We start from the raw sequence: 21,148 nt of genomic DNA on the forward strand, positions 1-21,148 counted from the left end.
TTTTGACACTTGCAGTAAACAGACAGTGGATGCACTCTTACCCCTTATACTTCCAAAAATGGCTGACAGTAATAACTGTGGTGATTCCTTGACTTTTCCCCTAGCACCCAATAAAGTCAACCTTTTTATTTGTCCGCTTTGGACCTTGGATGCCTTTGATTTTTTTCTTTTTTATAATTTGTGACCCTTGACTCCAAAGACACACCTTTGTTCATCATTGAGTGATTTTAAAAATCTTAAAACTCAACACTTTTACTTTATATTTACACACGCTACATTATTTACTACGACAGAGGTTAGGGCCACATCGAGGAAAACAAATTAAATCTGAGATTTGAGAATTTAGTCGTAAAATTATGAAAATAAAGTCAGAGGTTTACAAGAAAAAAAGTTGTATTATTATGAGAATAAGTCATAATATTATAAATTAGTGATTTGAGGTGTTATTTTAGAGGGGAAATAGAGCAGAGCGGGCCGCCTGTGGTGAGATGAGGAACGTGGAGCATCTTGTGAAGTTGTACTTTAGTTTAGGTTTTCACAAATAACCAAATACTTCATATTTTTGGCTCATCAGCAGCACATTATCATCAGTATCAGGAACTGGAAAAAGATTGTGAAAAGAAACTGAGTTTATTGTGAAGAAAGAAGCACACGGACGTGATGGGAAAACGACTCTTTAGTGGAGAGGAGAAATTACTTTTTTTCTCGTGAAGTTTATGACTTTTTCTTCTTGAAAAAGTATGACTTCAAAACCATTAAATTACGACTTTTATTCTCGAAATTTCAGATTATTTCCCCCTTAATGCTCCGTCATATTAAATGGTTAATGCCCACTTCCACAAACCTGTTTCCATTTTCATTTGTGGTTTTAAACACAGAGTGGCTCACTGTCCTCATAGTAGATCTTTGTTACTACGGCTCAGGCTCCTCTCTCTCCTCCCCCTCCCTCCTCCTACTCTCTGAGACTCGAGCCTCATCTTCCCCCTCTTACTTCCTTCACGAGTTCTCCTCCCGAAACCTGCGCGAGGCGACCCCCCTGTGCCCTGCTCTCCAGTCAACATGGCTGCAGTGGGAACCTCCACCAGATTCACAGACGAGTATCAGCTGTTCGAGGAGCTGGGCAAGTAAGAGAGCCGCCGGCACCGCCGACAACCTGCTTGCATTCAGTGTGTGTGTGCGTGTGCGTGTGTATGTGTTGGTGTTTGCACCTTTGTTTCTGCTCCGTGCTGCTGCTGCTGCCATTGTGCGCGTTTCCTACAGTGTTGTCAGGCAGCAGAGGAGCTGTCAGAGGGTTTAGGAGCTGTCAGAGGGTGTAGGAGCTGTCAGAGGGTGTAGGGGGTGTGAGGGTGGAGAAGCTCCTCAGCAACAACACGCTCCGTGTTCGCTTTCCACGCGCTCGTGTTTAATCGTGCATGTGTGTTAAAGGTGTAGTGCACCGTTGTGGATCACGTTGTAAACCCTAAAGCTGTGAAGCATCCGCGTGTTGGACCAACTTGTTTGTCAATGTATCTGCAGGTAGCACGTGTGTAAAACTCGTTTGCATGCGCCAGTTGCCTGGTGGCATCCTCGCGCTCCTGTTCAATCATTGCGCTGTGTTTGTGTGCATGTCTAAGCAGACTGCGGGCTACTGTTGATGTCGAGCTGCAAACAAGACTGCACATTTAGTCTCTAAGCAGCACACACATGTGCTGCATTGTGGGTTAAAACAGGAGAGGACACACATGTCCAGGTGGATGTCCTCCTGGCTACAATGCCACTTTGCAACATCTAATCTGTGCATGTGGCTCATAGAGCTGCTCCACCTGCAGATACAGCCGCTGAAAGCAGGAGTTTAAAGGAGGCGTCTGTGCACAAATGCACCCAGGCTGAGGAGACACGGTCCGATATTAAAGGCACAATGTTTTTGGCATCATTGGGCAAAAATCCCATAACCTTTCAGCATATTGTAATTCAAGTGTTCTGAGAGAAAACTAGACTTCTGCTCCTCCTCATGGCTCTGTTTTCAGGCTTTAGAACATCTAGCCTGGAACGGGAGACTTTGACCAATCACAGGTCATTTCAGAGAGAGAGAGCGTTCCTATTGGCTGTTCATTCGACAGAGGCAGCTGTCAATCACTCCCGAACTACGGTCAAACTAGGCAGCGCTGATCAAATATGAATCAATATTCTGTTACGTTAATGCCTATTTCTCTCCTCAGATTTTCTCAGAATCATCTTGTAGTGCACGGTTTAGCTGCAAAATTAGAGTTTTTAAATGAGTTGTTAACCGTGTTCAGGTGAAGAGTCCATATGATGGTATTCACGACCTCAGAAGTGGAAAGTTTCTGATAGCTCAGAGTTCACATGTTGTGACGTGTGTTGCATACCAAAGCGGGGGGGTCCTCCCAGAGAAAAATTTTAGTTTTAGAGACTTTCTTTCCTGCATTCTGGTGGCTTTAAAAGAGTAAAAATAACAAAATAATAAGTACTAGTGATGTCCATAATTAACCGTTTAACCGTTAACCGACATTAAGCATTTTAATTTAAGTTAAAACTCCTCAAGCGGAGCGGAGGAGTTGTAGTTCCGTAGCATTTATTCACCGACAAATAAACTGTAGACACACTGCTACACCTACGTTCACAGCTAGAACGCCACCAACAACCTCACACTCACCGCCAACACACACACGGTCTGTTGGAAACTCACTAAAGTTACTCAGACTACGTGTGCGGCGGCGAGCACGAAGCCTCCGGCAATGCTAGAGCTGCTAACGTAGCACAAACACACACACTGTTTGTTGGACACTCGCTAAAGTTAAAGAAAAAAAGTGTGAAAGTTTGCCATAAATCAGGAGAAATACGGGAGAATTGTGACCCAGGGAGGAAACCAGGAGAGGGTGATGAAAAACAGGAGTCTCCTGGGAAAATCGTGAGGGTTGGCAAGTATGGTTTGTTGACGTTGTCAGAAATGGTGGAGGCCATGGAAGTTACTTTTTCGGTGCATAATAAGTGAATATATTGCAATTTTAGTCGTACCTTAACTGTATAATATATCTGAGGAAAGTGTTGATATTCCCAACAGCCTCATCTGTTTCCTCTGTCATTATGCCTTTGCATCTCCTGCATTATGTTACCACATGCTAGCCTGCTAAATTGTTAGCCTCTGTGGCTTCTAGACGCCAACAGTAACGTTAATATTGCCTTTGCTTAGCAGCTAGTGGGCGGTGCTTGGTATTTCCTCAACTCATCTCAACATGGCGGCCGGGTCACAAACTTTATCATTTTACAGCTTAACAGTACACTACAAGATGATTCTGACAACATTTAATGTGAGAAATAGGCATTACAGTAACAGAATATTGATTCATATTTGATCAGCGCTGTCTAGTTTGACCTTTTAATCGGAGGTCGCTAGTGATTGACAGCTGCTCAGAGACGGCAAGGCTCCAGCTTGGCTCTGATTGGTTGTTTTCCTCCGGTCTGTGAAGTCTTGCAGATGCTGTTAGGAGCACCGGAGGACACAGAGGCACATGATTTTTTTTCAGATGCCTGTCTCATGAACGACAGTCAAGATATAGTGACCGTTTTATAAAAATACATTTTTTAATCATATTTGCTCCAATTTCTGCCTACTGCTGCTTTAATTCCACCTCTCAGTGGCTTCACTCTCCTGTACTCCCGTTGCTTTCTGTGAACTAATGACTGGGTCCTTTCACAATGAAACAACCCCTGTCAGGCACTAGCAGCCAGGACCTCTTCTCACATCTCATAAACAGAATATCAGACTGTATTAATTATGCATGTGACTTCTTTTCCCCTCTCTGTAGGTGTCTGTGATTCATGCATGCCCTTAATGTTTGACAAGTTCATGCACTTTCTTTCCCCAGCGACACACAAACGTGATGGAGAGTTTTGTTATGTTCAAAATAGGGCTGTCAAAGTTAACACGATAATAACACCGCTAATTTCTTTAATGCATTAACACAATTGATCTTCCGAAGGTTGAGTTGGACTCGAGTGAAGATACTGGCATCGCATGAAACTAGAAAACCTAAGGGATCCATCGGTACCAACCATGTCATACTAACTCGTTGCGAAGGGGGTTAAATAACGCTCTAATCTTGTGCTAAATTTTAGCGAGGAAAAACTGTCATGGCCATTTTCAAAGGGATCCTTTGACCTTTGACCTCAAGATATGTGAATTAGGGATGTTAATAATTAACCGTTTAACCGTTAACCGACATTAAGCATTTTAACCGATTAACACTATCGGTTAAAATGGTTAAAAGAAATATTAATAATTAACTCAAAAGCTGAGCGGCTCAGAGGAGCAGCTCGTCACTTTAAGGAGAAAAGCTGGTCCACCTTAACAGCCCACCTTAAGAGGCGGAGCCGGAGTTGCAGGATACAGGAAGTCGGCTCTGGTCTCTCCAGCTCGCTTGAGCGGAGCGGAGGAGTTGTAGTTTCATAGCATTTATTCACCGACAAATAAACTGTCCACACACTGCTACACCTACGTTCACAGCTAGAACAACACCGATAAACCCACACTCCCCGCCGCCACACACGGTCTGTCTAACACTCGTAAAAGTTACGCCACAATGACAGGGCGGCGGCGAGCACGAAGCTACCAGCAGAGCTACAGATGCTAATGTAGCATAAAAACACTCACTGCTTGTGTGACAATCGCTAGCGTTAATCCGGGCAGACAGAGTATCGTTACGCCGGGCAGACACAGAAAAATCTGCTAAACCAAATAAAATGTGCGGTGGAGACTTTTACTGGGAATGTGGCTGCATGTCCGCGGCACCACATGCTAGGGATATGCATTCCAAGCAAAAATACTTACTGGGTATTATTCGATTATTATTCGAAGAAAAGAGCCGAACTGAACGTGCCACACACGTTTTACCGGTAGTAACGTTACTACCAGGCAGCGCCTGCAACGGTTAATACAAGGGAAAAATCTATTTTTTAAGATGGGACGAATAGTTGCATTAAGTATTTGATTTTTTTTAATAAATAACGACTATTCCATAAATCATAACTCATCCCTACTACACGCAGCATCGTAGGTGCTAAGTTAACTATCCGGACGGTGAACTGGAGACTCAGTTGTATGTTGTGCTCAGATACTGCAGCTGGTACACCGCTGCATGCGAGGCACTAATCTTGTTGGTTAATGGTTTATAATTGGTTAACGAGGGTTGGTTATCGGTTAAGATTTTTTTCAAAATTAGCATCCCTAATTTAAATGGGTTCTATGGGTACCCACGAGTCTCCCCTTTACAGACATGCCCACTTTATGATAATCACATGCAGTTTGGGGCAAGTCATAGTCAAGTCAGCACACTGACACACTGACAGCTGTTGTTGTCTGTTGGGCTGCAGTTTGCCATGTTATGATTGGATCATATTGTTTTATGCTAAATGCAGTACCTGTGAGGGTTTCTGGACAATATCTGTCATTGTTTTGTGTAGGGATGCTCATTTTGTAAAATGTTAACCGATTATTAAACGTTAACTGACAAGATTTGTGCCTCGCTCCAGCTGCAGTATATGAGCACAACAGACAACTGAGTCCCCAGTTCACCGTCCGGGAGCGTTAACTTAGCAGCTACGATGCTGCGTGTAGTGTCGCGGACATGCAGCCACTTTCCCAGTAAAAGTCTCCACCGCACATTTAGTTTGGTTTAGCAGGTTGTCAGCTGTGTGTCTGCCCGGATTAACGATAGGGATTGCCCGATAAACAGTTTGTGTATTTGTGCTACGTTAGCAGCTATAGCATTGCTGGAGGCTTCGTGCTCGCCGCCGCACATACCAGCACGACGTAACTTTAACGAGTGTCCGTGTGTGTTGGTGGTGAGTGTGAGGTTGTTGGTGGTGTTCTAGCTGTGATCGTAGGTGTAGCAGTGTGTGTACAGTTTATTTGTTGGTGAATAAATGCTACTAAACTACAACTCCTCCGCTCCGCTCAAGCGAGCCAGAGTCCGGAGCCGACTTCCTGTATCCTGCAACTCCGGCTCCTCCTTTTAAGGTGGGCTGTTAAGGTGGACCAGCTTTTCTCCTTAAAGGGACGAGCTGCTCCTCTGAGCCGCTCAGCTTTTGAGTTAATTATTAACATTTCTTTTAACCGTTTTAACCGATAGCCTTAATCGGTTAAAATGCTTAATGTCGGTTAACGGTTAATTATGAACATCCCTAGCTTTGTGTTGTTAACCGATTTCCAAAAATAAATATATACTGTACCTACATATGCATAAAGCAGCATATTTGCCCACTTCCATGTTGATAAGAGTATTAAATACTTGACAAATCTCCCTTTCAGATACATTTTGAACATATAAAAATGTGCAATTAATTTTCCATGGACTATCATGCGATTAATCGGGATTCAATATTGAATCCATTGACAGCCCTAGTTCGAAGTGATTTCACTGATCTGTCATTGATTTCTTCTGCTCCAGGGGTGCCTTCTCTATTGTCCGCCGATGCGTCAAGAAGTCCACCGGCCAAGAGTATGCTGCAAAAATTATCAACACAAAAAAGCTCTCAGCAAGAGGTAAGTACAGCCAATATCTATTGTTTGGCTCAGCGTTACATTAAAGGCGCAAACTCAAAGCCATTAATGGCAGGCTGCTATCCACGCTACTGTGGCTGCTGTCCACGCTGCTGTGGCTGCTCAGTGATGTCAGTTCAGCTGCAGGTTTGTTCGTTAGTTTCCTGAAGAGCAGTGATCCAGGTGCTCTGTCCTATCCCTGTCAGCGGAGATTACTGAAGAGGTAGAGGCCACTTGGCAGAGCTTGGCAACTGCCATTGTTGTACAGCGAGGTTCAGGTGGCTTTGGCAGCTGTCTGCGACCATTTTTGGTTTGTTATGGTTACCGTTGGTCTCTTGCACCAGCTTGACCTCAGCCTAAAATATCCTCAACTTTTACAGCAGCTCATAGTTATGGTATGTGTTGGTTATTATAACATTTTACTCACATAGGGGTCATTCCATCCCAGTTCACCAAGACCGCCCAGTTCATGTCATAGATTTTCCTAAAAAAAAAAAAAAAAAAGCATGTGAAAACTTCTACAACCCCCTGAGACCCACGGGAAGGAGGCTCAATAATGCTCCAAAGTTAGGCAACATTTTGGCAAGGAAAACTGGCATGGCCATTTTCAAACGGGTCCCTTGACCTCTGACCTCAAAATACGTGACTCAAAATGGGTTCTATGGGTACCAGTGGAGGCTGGTCCATAGAGGCAGAGGAGGTTGCGCCTTCTCTATTTTCATACTTCATCACACTCTGATGGCGAGTCCAGAACGTTGTCACCGAGAACCTCCGATAACAACTCAGAGAAAAAAGCAGTGGGATAAGGCCCCCCGATGGATTCGGGTGAGCCAATTCTGCTGCGCCAGTTGCGGGACTTGAGGTCGGTTACTTTGGCTAGCAGTTTAGCATTGCTTTACGCTAGCGTAGCACATGTTGCGTAGCACATGTTGCTTCCAGTGCTACGCTCATCCTGTAAGTTAGCGTTGGATTCGAGCGAAGTAATCTTCTGACCGTGGTCTGACACCGTACCTTGATTACGGTCTAGCTTTGCTTCGAGTGTCCAGATGGATTTTTTAAAGTTGGAAGACAGGGACTTTCTGTGTTCTTCTAGGAGTTCGAGGGCAGGATTCAAAATCACACTGTAAAAAATGTAAATCACAGGATGATCCAACTTGCGTGAATTTCATCACGGCAACTCATAATGGGACTCAGTAGTGTGTACAGCCCCCATGTGCCTGTATGCACCCCCGACAACATCTGGGCATGCTCCTGATGAGATGGCGGATGGTGTCCTGGGGGATCTCCTCCCAGACCTGGATCAGGGCATCAGAGAGCTCCTGAACAGTCTGTGGCGGTATTTGGCGCCGTCGGATGCACCGATACATAACGTCCCATAGGTGCTCAGTTGGATTTAGGTCAGGGGAACGTGAGGGCCAGTCAATGGCATCAGTGCCTTCGTCATCCAGGAACTGCCTAAACACTCTGGCCACATGAGGCCGGGCATTCTCCTGCACCAGGAGGATTTCGTCCCGGTACCTAACAGCAGTCAGGGTGCCGTTGACTATGACATGGAGGTCTATGATCCTCCAAGGATACAGAATGCCTCCCCAGACCATTACTGACCCACCACCAAACCGGTCATGCTGGATGATGTTACAGGCAGCATAACGTTCAACACGGCGTCTCCAGACTCTTTCATGCTTGTTACATGTGCTCCGTGTGAACCTGCTCTCATCTGTAAAGAGAACGCCAGAACCTGCCAGTTCTGGTGTTCTCTGGCGAATGCCAATGGAGCTGCATGGTGCCGGGCTGTGAGCACAGGTCCCACTAGAGGACGTCGGGCCCTCATGCCACCCTCATGGAGTCTGTTTCTGACAGTTTGGTCAGAAACATGCTTACCAGTAGCCTGCTGGAGGTCATTCTGTAGGGCTCTGCTCTGGCAGTGCTCCTCCTGTTCCTCCTCACACAAAGGAGCAGATAGCGGTCCTGCTGCTGGGTCAATGCCCTTCTACGGCCCCATCCAGCCCTCCTCATGTACCAGCCGGTCTCCTGGTATCTCCTCATGCTCTTGAGACTGTGCTGGGAAACACAGCAAACCTTCTTGCTACTGCACGTATGGATGTGCCATCCTGGAGGAGCTTGACTACCTGTGCAACCTGATTGGGCTGCAGGTACCGCCTCATGCTACAAGTAGTGACGAGGACACTAGCAGAACACAGAACTAGAGAAGAACCCGACAGGAAGGATGAGGAGAGAGCAGCTGTCTGTGGCCACCACATGCAGAACCATTCCCTGTCTGGAGGTTGTCTTGCTGTTGCCTCTCCATTCATCTGTTGTCACTTTCATTTGTGTGTGTGTGTGTGTGTGTGTGTGTGTGTGCGTGTGCGTGTACATGCAGCAGTTTAACACGTGTTGAAATATCACCACCTGTGCTTCAGTATTTGTGGCAGATTTGTTGTTGCAGTCATTAGTCGGCCTGTTGCACTGCGTGTGTGTCATGGTGTTCCTCCTGCCATGGAGCTGAATCTCGAGCATCTCTCGCATGTGTTTGTGTTTGCTCATTAATTCCATTGATCCTTCACTGTATCTCTTCTAGTCTTGGTGTGTGAGCATGTTGCAGACTCTGTGCGTGTGCAAATTGCGTCAAATGGTTGCACCAAAGGTTGCGTGATGATATGAGGTACAGATCAGGACTGATCGGGCTGCTCTCTTTCCAGGGGATGCAGGCAGGACTGCTCTGTCTCCCTCTCTGCCTCTCTCAAACACCCCCACCCCTCCACCCAGGTCATTTCCCTTCATTTTTATGTTGCTTTCTCCCGTCCCCTCCCTCCCTTCTCTGGAAACAAAAGATTGATTTGAGGAAAGATCCTAAAAACCTTTCTTGTGCATGCGTGCGTGCGTGGTTCTTGGTCACAAACGCACACACACACACACACACACACACACTTGACAACTGCTCTTTTTAGAGCACAGTTGCACACATTTTCTCTCACCTATTTAACGGTTCTCACGCTTCACTCTATGCGTACAAGGCCAGTCTGTATACAGTTTCACATTGTGAAATACACACACACACACATTAGTCTCTCCTTCAGTGCGCATTGCCCTTAATCAGAGCTGAAATGTGCTGGTGCTGCCAATGTGTTCTTCACAAACACAAGAAGCATGTTCTCCCTGCCTCCTCTCACAATGACACACACACACAAACACACACACACACACATCATGCCTATAGAAGTGAAAGGAAGGCGGGGAGAAATGTGTCACTGGGACAGGAGGCTCCCTTGTGTTGAAGATTGATTCTGGTGTATTACAACGTAAGCCTTACTTTTATAGTGTAGGCCAGGAGTCTTCAACATTTTTCAGGCCAAGGACCCCCGAACTGATGGAGAGATGGAGCAGGGACCCCCTACTATATATTTTGTATAAAATAGTGTTTTATGTTAAACTGGGCCTAGTGCCATGTATAAATGTAACTTGTTATTGTGCATTCAATACTAAGCTATTGAAATAATACACAGGTTCATATATTCATGGTTTTATTTTAAACATGTGCAAGGTACAGTGAGCAGGGTGGTCATGCCACTGCCATTTAATAAACATACCTTGTTAACTGATACCAGTGCCAATATCAACAATGTCTGTCACTTGAATGATAATCATGTATACCAGCTATTCAAATTGACATTTTTATTTTAAACAAATGTGGAAACGAAAATGAGTGATGGCCTATTAGTGCCACTGCCATGCATAAACATACCTGTTATCTTGCATACAATACTGAGCTATTAAAATCATTGACAGATTCATGTTGTTTTAAACATACATGTAGTAGGGACAGTGAATCCTCAAGCCGTCTGTGGATGGCACACATACTCCCACATTAGTGAGATGTCTGACCCTGATGAGTAGCACACAACTTATCTAACCTTGGACGGATGGAGGTTGTCAGGCAGAGGGTCATATCAGCCTCAGGCTGCAGTTTAGTGGAGCCTGAGGCTAAAAAAAATGAAAAATTGTCTAATCAACCAAAAATTAATATAAAATAATAATAAATAATAAAAATAAGAAGAACATTTCGCAACCCCCCTGCAGTACCTCCGCGGACCCCCTGTTGAAGACCTTTGGTGTAAGCCATTGTTTTTGTAGGTCATGACAGTATTGTACTCGCCAAGTTAATGCAGCGACATTAAAGAAGAAGTCATACGAGGCAAGGAAGATGAGCAGTCAGAGGATTGGGCAAGTTTTAAACAAACCCCAGGTTAACCAAGTGGATTTGGAGTGGAAAAACAAGGCGGAAGTCCAGTTATTACGAGAAGCATCTGTTAACATCCATCACAGTTTACAGTCGGGCGGCTCTAGTCCGCCCGAGTTTTTTTGGGCCGATTCAGCATGTTGAATCAGCAACGGCGCCCGAACGGTTGAGAGAAATCAACTGTGATTGGCTGTTCAGCTTAAACGAATCAGTGCACGACAAGAAGAAACGAAATGAGGAAAACAAGCCAATGAGTCAAGAGGAAAAACACAGAAGACTCTTCTCATTTTTCATCTCATCTCGTCTGATCATTCTGATACACAGATGTTTTCACAGCAACATGAACATCTGGAATGAATCTAACTGACCGTCGCTGTAGTCTTTGCAGTGTGTTTGAGAGCAACTTGTCGGCCAAAACAAAGGCGATGTGAGGCAACGCAGCAGTCCGACCTTAGTTCTTTGATGTTGGCTTGTGTGTCTGAGCCTTTTCACAGTAATGCATTACAGTTATTTAATATTTTATAACGCTCCAACGTGTCAGTCCTTCCATCCGTCCTTCCTTCTGTCCGTCCGTCCGTTTGCGTGTCACACTTTCATTTGATTGTTAAATACCCTATCAGCCAGTCACATCACTGGTCTCATAGTTGGAAAAGAGGGCTATGATGAGCCCAGGTCATCAGACTTCTCTTTTGTAAAAAAGCAGAATTTTGCGTTAAAAACAGACCAGTCTGTTGTGCGTAGATGTCTTTGTCCTTGTACTGTAGCAGCCAGCTGTCGTTCTCAGGTGATTTAATGAAGGTAAACGCAGTGAACGTTGGTGCGTAACGGATTGTGCTCTGCACTCTGGCACTTCTCAGAGGCTGCAGATTTCATCAACATGTGTCCTGCTGCCTTCAGGTGCTGCAGGGATTTCAGGAACTGACAGAGAAGCTTTTCAGTATAAAGCAGGCTGTGGACAGCAGATACTGTATCAATCAGCACATTCATTCAGAGATCAACGCAGACTGACTTACTGACTTTCCTGCTCTAACCGCTTTAAAAGTCATTTTTCTGGTGCTGACTTTGGTGGAAGGGCGTAACTCGCCCAGCATTGTTTACAGACTGGCACTTGGTTCAACGTTGACTAGGGATGTTAATAATGAACCATTTAACCGTTAACGACATTAAGAATTTTAACTGATTAATGCTATTGGTTAAACGGTTAAAAGAAAATATAAAAAAATGTACTAAAAAAGCTGAGCAAAAGCTGAGCTTGTCACTTAAAGGAGAATAGCTGGTCCAACGGCGAGCACGAAGCCACCCAGCAATGCTCCGTCTCCATACGTAGCACACACAGTACGGTCGGTCGGACACTCACTAATGTTACACGGGCAGACGATAGTAACGTTACGCCAGGCAGACACACCGCTGACAACGCATCGCAGCTAAACTAAATAGTGCCGTGGAGACTCACTGGGACAATACATGCAGCGTCATGGCTGCTACAGTAACTATTCCGGACAGTTGAACCGGGGACTCGGTTGTCTGTTTTGCTCATACACTGCAGCTGGTGATAAATGTTGGATTTAATCAGTTCATCGGCTTTTCACTGCAGTTGGACGGCTTGTTCTATGCACTAATCTTCCCAGTTAACGGTTAATGATCGGTCAACGAGGGTCGGCTATTGGTTAGAAAAAAATTACAAATTAGTTTCCCTAACTTTGACCTACCATACTTTCCATTGTTTTGCAAGTACACTAGGGATGCTCATTTTGAAAAATTTTCTTAACCGATAACCGACCCCTCGTTAACTGATTATTAACCGTTAACCAACAAGATTTGTGCCTCGTACCAGCTGCAGGAGCACAACAGATGTTGGTTGACGGGAGTCTCCAGTTTCACCGTCAGGGAGCGTTAACTTAGCAGCTACGATGCTGCGTGTAGTGTCGCGGACATGCAGCCACTTTCCCAGTAAAAGTCTCCACCGCACATTTAGTTTAGTTTAGCAGGTTTGTCAGCTGTGTGTCTGCCCGGATTAACAATAGGATTGTCGAGAAACAGTGTGCGTATTTGTTAGCAGCTCTAGCATTGCTGGAGGCTTCTTGCACGCCGCCGCCGCCACACACAATACAGTCTGTCAGCGCGACGTAATTTTAACGAGTGTCCGTGTGTGTGTTGGTGATGAGTGTGAGGTTGTTGGTGGCGTTCTAGCTGTGAACGTAGGTGTAGCGTGTGTGTACAGTTCTATTTGTTGGTGAAATAATGCTATGAAACTACAACTCCTCCGCTCCGCTCAAGAGAACTAGAGACCGGAGCCGTCTTCCTGTATCCTGCAACACCAGCTCCACCTCTTAAGGTGGGCTGTTTAAGGTGGAACAGCTTTTCTCCTTAAAGTGACGAGCCGCTCCTCTGAGCCCGCTCAGCTTTTGAGTTAATTATTACATTTCTTTTAACCGTTTTAACCGATAGCGTTAATCTGTTAAAATGCTTAATGTCGGTTTAACGGTTTTAAACGGTTAATTATGGACATCCCTATTGTACGTGGTTTTCCTTAGTCCACAGTATGCCTCCATTACATTTGAGTCACAGAGCTAAGGATAGGATAAAATCATTGAACTGTTTGTCATCCATCACAGTGTCCTCAGTTATGGTGACCTTCCACTAATCAGCTTTACCTCCAAATAAAGTGGTTTTGGTAATTTGGCTAAATTTATAACCTTGTCCGATCATCTGATCACTTTGTTTCTTCTACCGTCAGACATCGTTGTAGCGATTACTTTAAGTACATGTTATCATAACTGATTGAAATGATGACCAAATTGATGAAAATAATCCAAATTCATAGTCAAGATAACTTTTGAGTATCGCTTGTACCTACGAGGTGTGTGTGTGTTGTGTGTGTGTGTGTGTGTGTGTGTGTGTGTGTGTGTGTGTGTGTGTGTGTGTGTGTGTGTGTGTGTGTGTGTGTGTGTGTGTGTGTGTGTGTGTGTGTGTGTGCAGGCGGGATTAAGCCCTATTCTCTGTGGCTCGAGAGGGCACATTGGCTGGCGGTGAGGTCAGCGATTATGGCTGGGTTCATGTTTGCGTCGCTCAAGCGGATACTCGCACATGCATACGTGGTCTGTCACTTCCAATGACATGTCACGACGCGTGCATCTACACAGACACACATTGTTAATTACCCACAACATTCAGTAACTGTTGTAATTAGAATTGAATCAGCTGAAGAGTCATATTTTCTATTGGATGGATTACATGTTGTCATTAATGAACGTGGATATTATTTTTATCTTTAAAACCAAAAGTCAGTTCAGTTTATAAATTCTTGAAAAATATTCTTCAAAGAATATGTAGCAACTAATAATGCCAATTTAATAGCCTGACAAACAGTCTATATCGGCTGTTATGTTTGACTCATAGGGGAAAAATTTGAATCATATTGAATCTTTACTTTGAATCTTTCTAAATTGATTATGAGTAGAAAATCTAGTACTTATCGATGTATTTGGATTGTAGGAATATAAATTGATACATTGATGTAGTAGATGAATCCTTACACCCCTAGTGTTCCATACTATTACTGTATGTGTAGTGTTTACCACTTTTGATTTAAAATGTGAGGGTCTACTTTCTTGTTTCAGCTTGCTGCTGCCAGCTGCAGTTTGTTTTGGTTGATGTATACGGAACAGATATGACGTCACGTTTCTCAGACTACAACAATAAAAGCAGTAACTTCCTTCTACTTCCACATAGACTCAAATGAAGCAAATGTATAGATAGAAAATCTATTTCAAAATTGTAAACAAAACAAAAGAAATCCCGATACATAGGTCAATCATTTTTTCCCCAGCCCTAGCAGCTAGTTAGCTTAGCTAATGCAATGCGTAAAGTGTAAAAATTACAATTTTCCGTTTGACTGGGGGTTATTTCTTGGTTTAGTTGTGACTTTTGGGGTTAGAAGTCTTGTTTCCGTAGCAGAACTCAAAAACTCTTTAACTTAGGAACTTCAAATTTGGTATGATGGTTGACAGTGTGGTCTAGTTGTGCCTTTCGGGGGTTAAAAGTCCAGGTTGCCCAACATTTCCTGAAATTTGGCCAAAAAAACTATTAATATTTATTTTGACCGTTAAACCGCGTTAATCGTTAAAAGGCTTAATGTCGGTTAACAGTTAAACGGTTAATTGTCAACATCCGTAGACTTCCCATCAGTTTACAGAAGTAGATAATGACAACTATTGTTAGCCTGAGGCAGCAGTCACTCCCTGATAAAGATCGTGGAAAGCAGAAGTTAAGAAGGGAAGTGTGCTCATAAGCTCATCTTACTGTTACTTTAGTGGTGGAGGGCTCTCATATGCTTTTGTTCACACTCTGATGAAAAGTGGAGATATAGTGATACAATCCTTTCTATGACTTCTGTACATCTCGTGTAGAGGCTTGAATCCAGTTTGTAACAGAAAGTCAATGGTTAGATTTTAAGAATATAATAAAAGGAAGTTTGGCAGATATCTTCATATCTCTTTCTGACAGGATGTCCGTTACAGTAGCTCATCTCATTGTGTGAAAACCAAACCTTGCACGTACACGTATATTAGTAAGTCAGCACTCAGCTTTCATCTGCAGGTTTCCATTATGGAGCTCACTGTCATCAGCGCCTCTTCACATCTTCTGCTTTTACTGCATCCTCTGAGTGATGTTGCAGTAAATCTTCTATACAATTTATGATAAATGAACCAAAAGCATACCAGTAGGCAAGTTAATGTTTTCAACACTGAGTCACTAGGGGCTAGAATTTTAAAGAAGTATCGTGGATGTCAAAAATGGGGTTTTCAATTATTGTTCGATTTGGAGTCATGTTTCTGGCCACCTGTCCAATATTTACTCTCTTTTAGCTCTTTTTTTGGTCTCTAACGTAGTCTGTATATAAAGATGGATGATGCGTCTCCACTTCCTACCCACTGTACAAAAGTTTAGCCAAAATATGTCCGGATACGGGAGCTGCATCTTTGAGATTTGGACGTCATTTGGAGTCAGAGTCTGTACAGTAGTAATTGGGGGGAGCTGCTGTATCGAGGTCCCGCCCCAAGCCGAATCACTAGCCAAGCACGGCCGCAGTCGTTAGCGTTAGCCACCTAGCTGCTGACACCACGGTTAGCTGTTGGGCTAGAATGAAACAACAACTAACCATAATATCTCTCTGCTAGCAGAGAGCAGACACGGGGGGAAAACGACATGTAGCGTTGGCACATTTTCCCTTTTAACACTATGGATTAAGAGTTTTTTTTCAACCATGTTGTTGGAACAGTGAAAGAAGCCGGTGGAAACACAAAAAAAGACGGTTTTGGTGAGTTTTATTTTGGTTTCTGCTGCTGGAACAGCTGATCTACCTGCTGAAACTACAAGGAGCCTGGCGCCACTTGCACGCGGACACGACGTGGGCCTATGGGCCTGGCCAGCCATTCGGAACCTTAAACCATGAGTGGGCGCGGTGGGTCTCAACCTGGTCGCCTGCTGTGCGCCTCCGGGTACCCAACTCTCCTCCCTCCTTCGGAGGGACCACGGGGGTTTGTGGAAGCGGCACACACACACATACACACCCCTGCGCTAACAGAAAAAGAGCCGAACTGAACGTGCCACACGTTTTACCGGTAGTTGCGTTACTACCAGGCAGCGCCTGCAACGGTTAATACAAGGGAAATATATATGTTTTAAGATGGGACGAATAGTCGCATAAACTATTCGATTTTTTTAATAAATAACAACTATTGGAACAATCTAATCATAACTCATCCCTAGTTCTATTACACAGACTGGTGACGGTTATGGAAAGTTAAAGTTACATCTCCTCTCTAGTACAAAGACTACTTCACTCAGACAGCTGTCAATCACAGTCTTGATGTCTTACATCAAACCCTTTTTATAGAATCAAGTTACTAATTAAAACCAAACTTATCAAAAAAATGAACACTTGACCACGCATCAACGTAAGGAGAACTACCTAAAATGACAGAAACATCTTTGGGAAAAAAATGTATTTGATGTGTACTTTGACTTTTAGTTTGGCCAATGTCCCATCCACTAACATGGAGGGACTTATGGCCTATACTGCAGCCAGCCACCAGGGGGCGATTGAGATGTTTTGGGAAGCTGTCATTTCGTCCATCTTTATATACAGTCTATGGACTCTACCAACTCCCGAGCGAAATATCTGGCTCTTCAGCTGCTAAACTCTCCAATATGTTCATTAGCAAGTCCAAACAGGTAGTGTACAGTGGGGTTTTAGAGCTCTTTTGATGAGCTGCCAGCTGCCTGCTGTGGGGGAAATTACGCTATGAGAGCAATGAGAGTGAACCAAAACAGGGAAATTTTGGACACCTAAACCATGAGCTTAAACTCACTTTAAAGCTGGGTGAAGCCGAGGGGAGTGGCAGATTCAGAAACCAAATGACCCACCACAGTTTTTCGTCCGTGTTAAAACATGGATGTACAAATCTTTTGTCTCCAGTAGAATCAAGTAAACAGTCAGATAAATGTGTGAGCCTGGTAACGCCTGTGGCTCAGAGGGTAGAGCAGGTCATCCACCTACCGGAAGGTCGGTGGTTCGATCCCCGGCTGCTCCGGGTCACATGTTACACTTAACCCCAAATTGCTCCCGAAGGCATAGACATCGGTGTGTGAATGAGTATTTAGATTGGATCCTGATGGGCAAAGTTGGCACCTTAGCAGCCTCGGCCATCAGTGTGTGAATGCTGACATGTAGTGTAAAGAGCGTTTAGTGGTCGGAAGACTAGAAAAGCGTTGTATAAAATGCAAGTCCATTTACCATAGCCTGTTTAAAAAGTTCTCTACCGCGAAACTCTCAAATAATCAGCTTTTATTGAATTAGTAGAAATCATTCATCAAGTGCTGAACTGTAGTGTAGTGATATACAATCATCAGGCTGACTACAATGACAAGTGTTTCCACTCCCATCACATGAGACAATGTACACAGTTTATATTTGAAAATGTATACATGTTCCAGCTTTGTTGTATACTGGCTCTACTCCCAGTCAATGTAAACATGTACAATGTTAACCACACAATACACTGTTACTTTCAACTCCTTGAGTGTCCAAAACTCAGGTCTTCCTTTAACAAAATGACACTGTATGGACTAAAGCAAGTTGTGTAGCTGCTCAGATGGATTTTGGTTTGAAGTTGCAGGATTCACTCTGTACATCTGAATCATTCAGGTTAGTTGTTAGCCACTGAAGCTGTGAGCCAACAATTAGACTGGTCCCCATTAGACGCGTAGTAATTTTTTTTGTCTGCCACTCAGAAATGTTATCTGCCACTTTTGAAATCTCTGCGCTAAATGAAGGAATAACATTTTAGATCTGTTGTCATTCAATGTTTGATATATTTAACATAAAAAACATTATATACACGGTAAATTACAGTGTTCGAATTACGACGTAGCTTCTGGGGAAGACCTATTTTGGGGGGGGGGGGTGGGGGGGGGATACTGTACACAGTGCTGTACTTTGCTATTGTCATCTATAGTGGTTATTTGCATAAAAACACACAATTCAAATGATTATGATTATTGAGATATTTGCTTTGATTTAAAAAAAACATCCTGGTAAATTTTTATGAAGTTAAACAGGTCATAATTCTCTTTTATCTATTTTATATTGATGTGAAAACATCTCCATCAAACAACTGGATTTATTCAAGTTTCTCACCAAAAACTTAATTTTACGAGATTGCATTTGAACACATCATGATAACGTTGTAATTTACCTTCACCCAACGGTCATTTTGCTGAGCAGACCATGAACACCTCATAATAATAACTCAATGGTACCTCCGTTAACGTTCGTATCTCCACTATTTAACCAGTCAGGACTGTGCTGCCCACCGGCTGCTAACAGCTAACGTTGCTAACGCTCCTGCTGATTTCAGCACAGATTTGTTGTTCACAGTGTCTCGTTATCAGGGAAAAATAAGGTGCTTCCCCTCAGGCTTAGTAGCGCCATGCTTTTGAGCGTTTTTTTTTCCCTCTGCCGTGTCTCCGGTCCAATCCAAACTGAAACATGATAAGGCGTGCGTACCTGTCATTGTGCATTGAACTGTCAGAAAGCATCAGAAAGAGGAATCGATAGTCACGGAGACATGAGATGCCAAGAAAGCAGAAAACTACCGTTCTCTATTACCATCACTAGCATTTTCCCTGCCTGCTAAAGTGCCAATGCCAACAATTTACTCGCATTTGGCGGGTGGCGGGTGCTAATTTCAGACCCTGGGTACAAGTAAGAAGATAAGTCACAAACAATAGAACTTTCTGAAGTATCTACTAGGAATGTGTACTTGCACGTATTTGATTGACTAACGTAATTAATTTTCCGGATGACTCTGCCGTGCATTGGTGCAGAAGGTGAGCCCGTTTTATTTAGCTGGAGCCATCTTAGTGATCTCATTGAAATGAAGGATGAGGCCGTGGGGGGGTGTCTGAACAGGGCCTCACTTCCCTGACATCTTTCTCATGTTATGTTTCCTTTTAGGTGTGCTCTGCACGTTTTCCAGGACAGGAAAATGATCTGTTTAGGGCTGCAACTAACGACCATCAGTTATTGGTTAATCTGCCAATTATTTTAGCAATTAAGCGATTTGTTGATGATTGTCGGTCTATAAGATGTCCATCACAATTTCCCAGAGCCCAAGGTTATGTCTGTTTTGTGCGACTAATGCCGAGTACACACTACCAGAGATGTCCATAATTAACCGTTTAACCGTTAAACCGACATTAAGCATTTTAACCGATTAACACTATCTGTTAAAACGGTTAAAAGAAATGTTAATAATTAACTCAAAAGCTGAGCGGCTCAGAGGAGCAGCTTGTCACTTTAAGGAGAAAAGCTGGTCCACCTTAACAGCCCACCTTAAGAGGCGGAGCCGGAGTTGCAGGATACAGGAAGTCGGCTCAGGTCTCTGGCGAAGCGGAGGAGTTGTAGTTTCGTAGCATTTATTCATCGACAAATAAACTGTCCACACACTGCTACACCTACGTTCACAGCTAGAACAACACCAACAACCTCACACTCACCACCAACACACACACACACAGTCCTGTTGGAAACTCACTAAGTTACTCAGACTACGTGTGCGGCGGCGAGCACGAAGCCTCCGGCAATGCTAGAGCTGCTTACGTAGCACAAATACACACTGTTTGTTGGACACTCGCTAAAGTCACGCCGGGCAGACACACAGCTGACAACCTGCTAAACTAAACTAAATGTGCGGTGGAGACTTTTACTGGGAAAGTGGCTGCATGTCCGCGCCACTACACGCAGCATCGTAGCTGCTAAGTTAACGCTCCCGGACGCTGAACTGGAGACTCCCGTCAACCAATATCTGTTGTGCTCCTGCAGCTGGTACACCGCTGCATGAGAGGCACAAATCTTGTCGGTTAACGGTTAATAATCGGTTAACGAAGGTCGGTTATCGGTTAAGAACATTTTTCAAATGAGCATCCCTTCACACTACACGAGAATCAAGCCGATTTTGGGCCCGTCCCCCCCCCCTCCTGACAATCGTCAGCAAAGCCCAGATTTGTTGATGGTTATAAGATGATCTTTCCAGATGTTCCTGTGGTGTGAGGCAAGTTAAGATCCCCTGATCTGCTTGGAAGTCCATCCTGGCCGCACCGATCTTAAATCGTAAATATGAAACATGTTCAATATGCATGAGCTATTGTAAAACATGAAGCATAGAGTAGTAGTCAGGGGTGTGACGAAATATCGTGCCACGAAATATCACAATATAAAAACGTGACGATATGCATCGTCGAGATGAAAAACTGAATCGCGATATCACGGCATAATAGGTACTACGTACATACCGGCTCCGGGGCTGAAGCTGCAGCCTCTTAGTCTTCAACACATGCGCAGTAAAATCTGGTCTGGCCCTCGCCGAAATTTAACCAATCGCGAGCTTCTGTGTTGGAGCTCCACTCACATCAACACACACACAGCACAGTCAGTGAACAGCTGATCAGAGAGGCCAGATTTGAAACATCTTTTAGTGTGGGCCAGCCTTAACAAAACCCAAAGATATTCAGTATTCTATCACAGAACACAACCCAGCAAATACTCCCATTAATCAGACATAATCCATAATCAAAAATTGTCGGTGATTAAAGCAGCAGTAGGCAGGTTGGAGCAAATGTGATTAAAAAAAAAAGTTATTTCCATTTCGCTATATCCTGAAAGTAGTATATGAGACAGGTAATCTGAAAAAAACATGTGCCTCTGTGTCCTCCGGTGTTCCTAAAGGCATTTGCAAGAGTTCACAGACCGGAGGAAAACAACCAATCAGAGCCGAGCTGGAGCCTTGTCGTCTCTGAACATCTCCGAT

The 21,148-nt window shown here is 43.9% G+C and overlaps 1 protein-coding gene across 21 annotated transcripts in view; it reads left to right on the plus strand.

Moving 5' to 3' along the window:
* The first annotated feature begins 928 nt into the window (after nt 1-928).
* The window catches only part of camk2g2 (calcium/calmodulin-dependent protein kinase (CaM kinase) II gamma 2), a 159,388-nt gene continuing 139,168 nt past the window's right edge, over nt 929-21,148 (plus strand). For 18 of the 21 annotated variants that reach the window (XM_037781482.1, XM_037781483.1, XM_037781489.1 and 15 more), the window contains exons 1-2: nt 941-1,124; nt 6,447-6,541. In XM_037781482.1, coding sequence (XP_037637410.1) covers nt 6,471-6,541 — 71 coding nt within the window. In that variant the 5' untranslated portion in view covers nt 941-1,124; nt 6,447-6,470. Of the gene's footprint in view, nt 1,125-6,446; nt 6,542-21,148 lie in introns of all 21 variants that reach the window. The other 3 variants (XM_037781480.1, XM_037781484.1, XM_037781500.1) reach the window with 2 other exon arrangements.

Source organism: Sebastes umbrosus, chromosome 10 (assembly GCF_015220745.1).
Source record: "Sebastes umbrosus isolate fSebUmb1 chromosome 10, fSebUmb1.pri, whole genome shotgun sequence".
NCBI lineage: Eukaryota > Metazoa > Chordata > Actinopteri > Perciformes > Sebastidae > Sebastes > Sebastes umbrosus.